The sequence below is a fragment of the Lottia gigantea genome (assembly GCF_000327385.1).
Source record: "Lottia gigantea unplaced genomic scaffold LOTGIsca_95, whole genome shotgun sequence".
In the NCBI taxonomy this organism is placed as follows: domain Eukaryota; kingdom Metazoa; phylum Mollusca; class Gastropoda; family Lottiidae; genus Lottia; species Lottia gigantea.
Window position 1 is genome coordinate 677,211 of NW_008711088.1, and position 10,529 is coordinate 687,739.

At 32.7% G+C, this 10,529-nt stretch overlaps 1 protein-coding gene across 1 annotated transcript in view; it reads left to right on the forward strand.

Moving 5' to 3' along the window:
• Nucleotides 1-5,240, forward strand: part of LOTGIDRAFT_207460 (hypothetical protein) — a gene marked incomplete at its 5' end in the record, with an annotated part of 15,562 nt that extends 10,322 nt beyond the window's left edge. Inside the window, 5 exons of the mRNA XM_009068872.1 lie at nucleotides 806-955; nucleotides 2,883-2,961; nucleotides 3,525-4,539; nucleotides 4,811-4,871; nucleotides 4,946-5,240. Of these exons, the coding sequence (XP_009067120.1) occupies nucleotides 806-955; nucleotides 2,883-2,961; nucleotides 3,525-3,580 (285 nt within the window). The 3' untranslated portion in view covers nucleotides 3,581-4,539; nucleotides 4,811-4,871; nucleotides 4,946-5,240. The remainder of the gene's footprint in view (nucleotides 1-805; nucleotides 956-2,882; nucleotides 2,962-3,524; nucleotides 4,540-4,810; nucleotides 4,872-4,945) is intronic.
• Nucleotides 5,241-10,529: the final 5,289 nt, after the last annotated feature.

Here is a 10,529-nt window from a genome sequence, read left to right on the forward strand (position 1 = left end):
GTGATACTACGTCTTAGAATGAACATAAAATTTAATTCTCAAGAATGGTCAATATGAGTGTATATTCTTCAGTCAACTTACCTGGTGTCATAAAGTTACAACAGAATCCCTGTCAAATCTAGAAAATTGGAAAATTCATAAAACTAAGTAATTATTGAAAAATGCTTAATCTTGATATTTATGGATAATTATTAAGTTTTTTTGATTTATCAGATTATATAAGGATCATGTTATGTTATTTATGACACCAGGTTTATCTACTGGCTCTTATTCACCAAGTTTAAAATTCTTCAATTTTATGTTCATTCTAAGATGTAGTATCACTTTAAAAAACATGTTGGTTTCTGCAATAGAAACAGGGAAATGTTAATCTATTATAAATACTCCTAACTACTGTAGTTTAGAATCACATTTCTAACTTCGCTTTACTGAGATTCTTGAATTGTCTTTGGGTTGATGAAAATCTCCACCAATAAAAAAATTATCTTTTGGAAACAGAATTTTACAGATGGTAGTCGTCTTTTCTTGAGACACTGTGATATATAGAAAAGACATCTATAGAAATAGAAAGTAAAATTCCTAGTTTGTGATATTTTTAAAGGAATTATGAGATTTTCGTACATTTCTAGTATTTCTGAAGACTCAAATCAACCTCCCATTGTACACTGTATGGAGCAAATTTTAATGAATTATATTTTTTTTGGAAACAGAATTTGACAGAGGGGAGTAATTAGTTTCCCATTGTACACTGATTGGCGTTTCTGGAGCAAATTGTAATGAATTATATTTTTGTTGCCATTAATAGAAGTTTGATTTTCAGGTATTTTCTTACACTAAGAAAAAAGCATTACAAAGTGATGATTTATGTCTGGACATTTCATCTATGAATGGTCCGGTTAAATTATTTCAATGTCACGGTCTCTCTGGTAATCAGAAGTGGGAATATAACACGGAGGTAGGGGCCAGTCTCTTCCCTCAGCGCTCTGTGTCCCTTGCTGTATTCTTTACTTTGAAATTTTGTAAATTTTTATTTTTTTGCATCTTTGGCATCGATAATAGTTTTGAAAATTCGTGAAATTGGGTCAATATTCTTTAAAAATTAGTAAAAGTTATAAAAATTCCAAAAAAAAATTCAGAATCAAATTCGGTAAATTCAGGCAACTGATTTTTTTTATTCAAAATTAATTTTTGCCAAAGTTATAAAAATACAAGATTTACATGAATTTGTTTTGAATTTCAGCGTCCCACTAGTTTGCATGCAGCTTGGCAATTTGCATATTGTTGACAAAGTTGTTTACGTTTTTTTATTTTTTTTGCATGATGTTAGGTTTTTTCGTTAACCAAGAAAAATCAGATAATGACAGACGACAATACGTGTGTCGTTACGAGTCATTCTAAAACAGTCAAATTGGCTAATTGTGGAACGGATCCAAACACAGAATGGCGTTATAATAAAAAGGTAGGCCTGAGACCTCGGGGAGAGGGTGTGGTTATAGTCGGGCGAAGAAATTTCTACTTATCTTAGTCTGATTTCAAATATTAAAGAGATTGTTAGAAGTTTTCTAAATTTTTTGGCTCGACTATAACATTGCAAGAAAGGCAATAGTTAAAAATTAGTTTTGGGTCAAAGGTCACTGGGATAGAGAATTTCTGAGATGCATGTATTTAGAAATGACATTTTGTTTGTAATATGGCGTATATAGATTTCTTAATGAAATGTATTTTGTTTGCAATATGGCGTACATAGATTTCTTAATGAAATGTATTTGTTTGTATTAGCTAGCTAGCATGGTCATAGATCTCTCTTATATTTTCATATAATTTGGGTTCTCACTAAATTAAGATTCATTTACATATACCATGAGATATCTAGGTGGCGCTTGAGTGGAGAGTTCACAACAGATTTGGTCAATTCTAGCCTAAAACAAACCAGATGTCACATTCAAAATTCTCCACCATTTTGAATTCTATCTACACCTGGGTTTTTTTTCCGCACACATGGAACTCTGTTTTAACTAGTTTTATTGAACATCCAGTTGATTCCAATCGTGAAGAACTGACCAATCAAGCGTCCCTCTGGCTGGGGGAGTCACCCTCGTGATCCTAAAACAGTTAAAATATTCCTCAACATGAAATTTGTGAAAGTTTTAGCTAGCGAAATTGCCTTGAGTGAGAATTAGTATTATATTATAAATACGCTTTGTATAACTAACTATTTACTAATAAAACCTGTTTTTATACCAACCTAACCCCTAATCTAACCCCTAACCTAACTCCTAACTTAACCCCTAACCTAACTCCTAATCTAACCCCTAACTTGACCCCTAACCTAACCCCTAATCTAACTCCTAACCTAACTCCTAACTTAACCCCTAATCTAACCCCTAACTTGACCCCTAACTTAACTCCTAATCTAACCCCTAACTTGACCCCCAACTTGACCCCTAATCTAACCCCTAACTTGACCCCTAACTTGACCCCTAATCTACCCCTAACTTGACCCCAAAACTAAATATAATGGTCTGCACCACACAGACAAATCTAACCTTACTAACTTCCTCAGATAACTTGATTGTAAGATATTATAAGAAAAGAGAACCCTGGTTAAAACTGTATTGCATGCTCTAGTTTGACTTCTATATTGGATATCACTTCTTGTTAGGAATTTAGCTTGCAACATTGTGGTTTAGTAATGCTATGAAAGCACAGACACAGGCAGGATTATTTCTTTTTATGACTCTGCTACCTTCCATTTGTCAAAATATCTACTGCAAGAGATTAAGAACAAGTCGGTCAGTTTTGAACAAGTTATAAAACTGTTAATTTTTTGGTATAAATAGATCAAAACTGATTCTTTCATTTTTTCGTTGTTTTTTTTTCAGACATACGCACTAAAACATGTCAATACAGATATGTGCCTTCAAAAACCTGTGGGTAAGGAAAGAGACATGCCCTCTATAGGTAAGTAGAGTCAGGGACAAACCAATTTATGTGGGCACGTCCCCTCGCGATTCAAGCTTATAGTAGATCTGTCTGCAATCATACTATGAGAACGTCAAGTCTTTCAGGGCCTCAAAAAACACGTCAAGAACAAATTTATCTTAATCATCATCATAATTTGAGAAATATAACCAAAAATAGTCGTTCAGAGGGGACAATAAACCGAGGCCCTGTGTACTACAGGCTGTGCATGTTAAAGATCCCTCGACAGTTGGAAATCGAAAAAGTGTCTAGTCGTTCGGATGGGACAATAAACCGAGGCCCTGTGTGCTACAGGCTGTGCACGTTAAAAATCCCTCGACAGTTGGAAATGGAAAAAGAGTAGGCTAATGTCGTTGTTGTCCTGACAAAAATTTCCCTCACTGCACACTGCATGGTGTTGTCCGTCTTCATTAACCTAATTAGGTACAGAAAAGTAGGACGTAAAACTCCATTCATTTCATTTCATTAGAAAAAGATGAAGTTTTTGAGATTGTAATTTCCGTGTTGTCATGGTTTTTATAAACTATTTTGATATATTCTAGGTTATTGTACAGGTGAATTAAGTCAACAATGGATTCTGGGAGATATGAAATTATAAAATTACCAAAAAAAATGTCGTTTAAAAGCGATCTCAGGAAACGAAACCATCCATTTTTTAAGTTTTATTTTTTTCATGCCTAGAAACTTACCGCCATTTTTAATTTTTAAATTAGTGATCGGCAAAATTGAACATGTTTCAAAATGTGAATGTGCCTACACTCATGACGTCTGCTAAACAGATGTTGCCTAGCAACCAACAAGCTTTTTAAATTGTGGTGTTTGGAAGTGTTTGTTGCTATGGAAATGATTCCCATACTTGTCTGTATATTGTCTAAAAACCCATTTTGAAATGGATTGGATTTACGTCTGAAGTCATTATGAGATTCTGTTTTTCATCTTGACGTCATTTTGGTCTCAAACTTTAAATAAGGTCAGTCAATTTACAACTTAGTTGCTACGATATTTCTATTTTCAAAACAAAAGATCTTAAAATACAACCTGGAGAGCGAGGAGTTTGTGATATCATGGATGAAACTTTCATTTGAGTTTGGATTCTCAAGAGTACTCAAGAAAAAGTGTTGAAGAACCTTTTACATCCAAGGGGCTGTTTCAAAAAAACATAACTGATGATGATTTTAGTGTTCCAGTCATCTGATTGGTCAATCACTTTAAATTCAGTTTTATTATCCAATAAGATTACTGTATTTCATAACTTAAGAAGATTTTAGTGTTCCAGGCATCTGATTGGTCAATTACTTAAATTTAGATTTGTTATCCAATCAAATTACTGTATTTCGTAACTTAAGATGATTTTAGTGTTCCAGTCATCTGATTGGTCAATCACTTTAAATTCAGTTTAATTATCCAATCAGATTAAAGTATTTCATAACTTAAGATGATTTTAGTGTTCCAGTCATCTGATTGGTCAATCACTTTAAATTCAGTTTAATTATCCAATCAGATTAAAGTATTTCATAACTTAAGATGATTTTAGTGTTCCAGTCATCTGATTGGTCAATCACTTTAAATTCAGTTTAATTATCCAATCAGATTAAAGTATTTCATAACTTAAGATGATTTTAGTGTTCCAGTCATCTGATTGGTCAATCACTTTAAATTCAGTTTAATTATCCAATCAGATTAAAGTATTTCATAACTTAAGATGATTTTAGTGTTCCAGTCATCTGATTGGTCAATCACTTTAAATTCAGTTTAATTATCCAATCAGATTAAAGTATTTCATAACTTAAGATGATTTTAGTGTTCCAGTCATCTGATTGGTCAATTACTTTAATGAATTTTAAATTAAGTTTTATTAGCCAATCAAATAACTACTTCTAAATTTGAATGTATCAAAGTTAAACTCTGTGAAACAGGTCTAGCGTGGTATGTTTATTGGTCAATGAATTTACCACTAGTAAATGTATCTAAGTTAAACTCTGTGAAACAGGTCTAGCTTGGTATGTTTATTGGTCAATGAATTTACCACTAGTAAATGTATCAAAGTTAAACTCTGTGAAACAGGTCTAGCGTGGTATTGTGTTTATTGTGTGTTGCCTTGTTAAGTTTGTGTGTTAAAAGTGTTTATTGTGTTTTTGTTGTTGATATATTTATACCATGTAAATAGAATTCATGTTTATTGAACATAGTACGGTAAATATAAATGAAATGTAGGATTTTAAATAGTTTTTAACCAAGTTTTCATTTTCCCTAAATTTTGTGGTGTGTTTTGTTTCCATATTTTTGTTTGTGTGTAGAATTTTACAGATTATTTTTAAAAGAATTGAAATATCAACCTCAAAATATTATGGTTAGTCTCAAAATATCTTTACCTTGATAAAAATATGAAGTTGTAAGTTCATTTTTACTTATTTCCTTATGAATAGAAATTATACAAAACCAATTGATAATGTGAGCTATGTTTATATTTTTATCAAGGTAAAGATATTGTAAGACTATCAGTACTATTTTGAGACTGATATTCAAATTCTCAAAAACTTGAAAAGGAAATTTGATTGGCTGACGAAGGTAGGAAGACAGTATAAATATTACAACATCTTCACATTGTCAAGCTATGACGAACTTTGTCTTATACCTTGACTGTACTAGTCAATGTTTTTGTATCATGGCATGCAGAGATTTGATTGGTTTGTATGTCAGTCAATACAGCCAATCACATCCTTGACAGAAAGACTCTAAACAAAAGCCATAATATATACAGACTTTCTGTGGATGCCTCTGATTGGCTGTAATTGCTAACGCACAATCCAATCAAATCTCTGCATTCTATGATAAAAAGAAAAGTGGCTATTGTAGTCAAGGTATAAGACAAAGTATGTTTGAGTTTGACAAATCACTTGTTAATCCAAAGTGATGTACGTTCTGTTTAGTCTCATGATATCATTTGTCTAATATTTGTCTATCATTTGTCTTATATTTGTCTTATTTGAAAATCATCTATGCCTATATATGGTAATAGCAATATGTGTTATATGCCTGTATAGAGTATAACTTTATGAGGTCACTAGAGTGATAACCATTAGACATCATTTTTTATTTTCTGTATAATTTGGTGACATTTTTCTGGAACTACAGAAACGTGAACTCTCTTTGTCGATTTATCTGTGTGTTTCTGTTTTTAGTCAGATATTACAGATTGTACGTCATAGTTATAGTGCTCAATATATCATAGTTATTTCATAAGTCATTAATATTTCCATTTCTACTATCACTCTCTTCAATGAACCAGTTACACAAACTGGTGTTTATTTTTCTATAAACTGTAGTTTATCACGTGATACTATGACATCATCAAAACACAACAATGACGTAATCTAAGATTTGTGGTAAATTCAAATAACTGATCATATAAAACAGTGAAAATTGTATTAATAAAAATATCTGAATATAAATATAAGAATTAAACGTTGGTCTCACTAGTATTATTGGTGTGTAAACGCAATTGACTTCGTCATTTATTCAGTTTGTCATGTGATCAATTGTGTTTACACACCAATAATGCTAGTGAGATCAACGTTTAATTATTAATTATTAGTCTACCTGTAAAAACTGTCAATGTTTGATTGGAGGTTGATTTGTAAAACTGGGGGTTATTTTTGGTTGTTCTCGTAATATTTTTCGTGATGAATTTTTTTATTTTGTTTTTTATTTTGTGGGTGTTTAAATTTGTTTAATGGACCAAATAATATCATTTCATTGTTTAAACCTGTACCTTATAGATCTCTTGATAGTTAGAAATGAAGAGTAGGCTAATGTCGCTGTCCTGTCCCTAATTGCACACTGCATGGTTTTACCCGTCTTCATTAGCTCAATTAAATACAGTAAAGTATAAAGTCAAGAACTTGTAAAAGAGTAGACTAATGCTGCTGTCCTGGCAAAATTTCCCTCATTGTACACTGCATGGTGTTACCTGTCTTCTTTCCCCAAATCAGATGCAAAATTGTAGGGTGTAAAACTCCATTTCATCTCTTTAGGCCTGTTGATTGAGTCTATTTCCTAATTTTATTAACCAATCAATTCTTTATATCTTTAGTCTTGATCATTAGGCACTTTATCTTGGTTTACACATTGGTCAAACGAAACTACGGTCACGGCTGTAAGAACCATACGTAGTTTAATATGACACATTAGTGACTGGCCTGTTGATAGAGTCTACTTCCTGGTTAAAACTTTAGGCAGTCATTATCAAATTTAAATAAATAGGCTTGGACCAGACTCAGAATAACGTTCAGAAGTTTGACCTGGGTTTATAGGCCGTGTTGAAATATGACAAATTTAGATTTCATCGAAAACTTTTACATTATTTTATTATTTTTATTACTAAGTCTCTTTTTCAATTTCAAAAATCAAACGTTTAAAATATTCAGAATAAATAACAAGTAAAAATATTATATTAATTCAGGTATAAAAACTGTCCCATTTAAAGTCAATTTTAGTTATTTTATATTTTTTTATGATGGAATTTAATATTTTACGAATATTGCGAAACACGTTTTAAACTGCTGTATTGCTGTAACTATATTTATTATAAACTTAGTCTTATACCTTGACTGTAATAGACACCTTTTGTGTATCACATCTTCAAATTGTCCAGCTATTACAAACTTATTTTATGTACTTATACCTTGACTGTAATAGACACCTTTCTTATATTTTCACAATGTTAAGCTATTATGAACTTAGTCTTATACCTTAACTGAAATAGACACCTTTCTTGTATCTTCACAATGTCAAGCTATTGTGAACTTAGTCTTATACCTTGACTGAAATAGACACCTTTCTTGTATCTTCACAATGTCAAGCTATTGTGAACTTAGTCTTATACCTTGACTGAAATAGACACCTTTCTTGTATCTTCACAATGTCAAGCTATTATGAACTTAGTCTTATACTTTGACTGCAATAACCACTATTCTTATATTACTGAATGAAGTGATTTGATTGGATTGTACGCCAGCAAATACAGCCAATCAGAGCCCTCGACAGAAAGTCTGTAAAAGTTATGTCTTATGGTCTACAGACATTTTGTCAAGGACTCTGATTCGCTAACATACAATCCAATCAAATCACTGCATTTACAAACTTCTATGATACAAGAAAGGTGTCTATTACAGTCAAGGTATAAGACTAAGTTTGTAATACCTTAACCTTGTGAAGATATAAGAAAGGTGTCTATTACAGTCAAGGTATAAGACTAAGTTTGTAATACCTTAACCTTGTGAAGATATAAGAAAGGTGTCTATTACAGTCAAGGTATAGGATGAAGTTCAGAAAAGTTAAAACTATAGGACAATTGTATAATTTCAAGCTTCAACTTTCGTCGCTTCGACAGTGGTTTAAAAAAAGAGGGCAAAGTTCTTTAAAAGGGCTCAACTATGTCATTTTCTTGTTGGGGTGGGGATTCTTGGCTCCCATAGCTACCGGCTTGCTTGATTAAGAAGTTGATACAAGAGTAGGGCAGGTCCGTAGCTAGCCCAGGGGGAGACTGAACAAGGGCTAGACAAAGAATATTAAAAGTTTTAACTTGTGTTCACTATTGTATTATATAATTATAGAAGATATTGTACATAGAATTGATTTTACTGGGATTAACCCTTTAAACACTGAGTGTCAATAAAAACATCATATACCCTTAACCCTTTTAACACTGAGTGGTAATAAAACTAAAAATATTTCCATTTCTATTATCACTCTCTTCAATGAACCAGTTACACAAACTGGTGTTTATTTTTCTATAAACTGTAGTTTATCACGTGATACTATGACATCATCAAAACACAACAATGACGTAATCTAAGATTTGTGGTAAATTCAAATAACTGATCATATAAAACAGTGAAAATTGTATTAATAAAAGTATCTGAATATAAATATAAGAATTAAACGTTGGTCTCACTAACATTATTGGTGTGTAAACGCAATTGACTTCGTCATTTATTCAGTTTGTCATGTGATCAATTGTGTTTACACACCAATAATGCTAGTGAGACCAACTTTTAATTATTAATTTAGTATATAATGTTAACATTCTATGACATTATTTGATAATGACTGTTTGACTGTGGGTTGGAGTAGCTCCTGGTGTTGAGAGGGTTAACTATGTCAAGGGGTTAATTTATTTTATCATCATCAAAGGGTTAATATTGTTGTATATTGTGTGTAATTATTTTATATAGAAATCAAATTACAATGTACAATAAATTTGTTTATATTGAAAAGTTTGTGATTTTGGTTTGAGGCCATTTTTCACCATCTCTACCAGCGCCAAGACCTTTCTGGCCTCGTCACACCTCTTGTTTAACCTTTTTTCAACCCAGTTTCCCCCTGTCAGTGATGTAGGTAAGACAGGCTTACATGGAAAAAGCGTCTAGTCGTTCGGATGGGACAATAAACAGAGGCCCTGTGTGCTACAGGCTGTGCACGTTAAGATCCCTCGACAGTTGGAAAGCGAAAAAGAGCAGGCTAATGTAGCTGTCCTGGCAAAATTTCCCTCATTGCACATTGCATGGCGTTGCCCATTTTCATTAGCCCATAAGCTTCAGAAAGTAGGACGTAAAACTCCATTCATTTCATTTTCCTTATCATTTGTTCATCCAAAAATATATTTTTTAAGTAGTGGGCGGAAATAGACCCTTCCTCTGTAGAGTGAAACTAAATCATTTATTATCCATTGTGTTGAAATTTTGTCAGAGTCTTGTGAAATCTGGTCTTTTACTAGAGTAGGTGTATCCCTGTATAGAGTAAATATAGTTTATTATTTATAGTAGGTTTATATAGTAAGTATAGTATATGACGGGGATGTTTGAGATGACACGTCATGATTTGTGAAGATGAGTTTTAATCATCAACATGTTTGACAACCACTCAACCGATTCATTCATTGAATGGGACTGTTTGATACCTGATATCTCAATCCAGGTGTTACATACGTCGTAATAATAGTACATGTGTACTAGACATATCTTGCCCTTCATATTGCTTTGTCTCTAATGTCAGTGATGGGGGACCACGATACGATGGGTGGGTGGGGCTTGCAGGGGGTACATCCGAAAGTGTCTAGTCTTTCAGATAGGACAATAAACCGAGGTCCTGTGTGTGCTACAGGCTGTACACGATAAAGATCCCTCGACAGTTCAAAATCGAAAAAGAGCAGGCTAATGCCACTGTCTTGGCAAAATTTCACTCATTGTACACTGCATGGTGTTGTCATATTCATTAGCCCAATTAGGTACACTGAAGTAGGACGTAAAATTCCATTCATTTCATTTTTCAGTAACCGTATAGGCTGTACATGTTAAAGATCCCTGGACAGTTGGAAATAGAAAAAGAGTAGGCTAAAGCCACTGTCTTGGCAAAAGTTATCTTCATTAGACAAACTATAGTATGACGTAAAACTCTATTCATTTACCTAGATTAGTAAAGCGTAATTCAACCAGAATAGAATTTGTATGAATCAAACAAGGCTTGTCGCGTCTTAATGCCTCCAG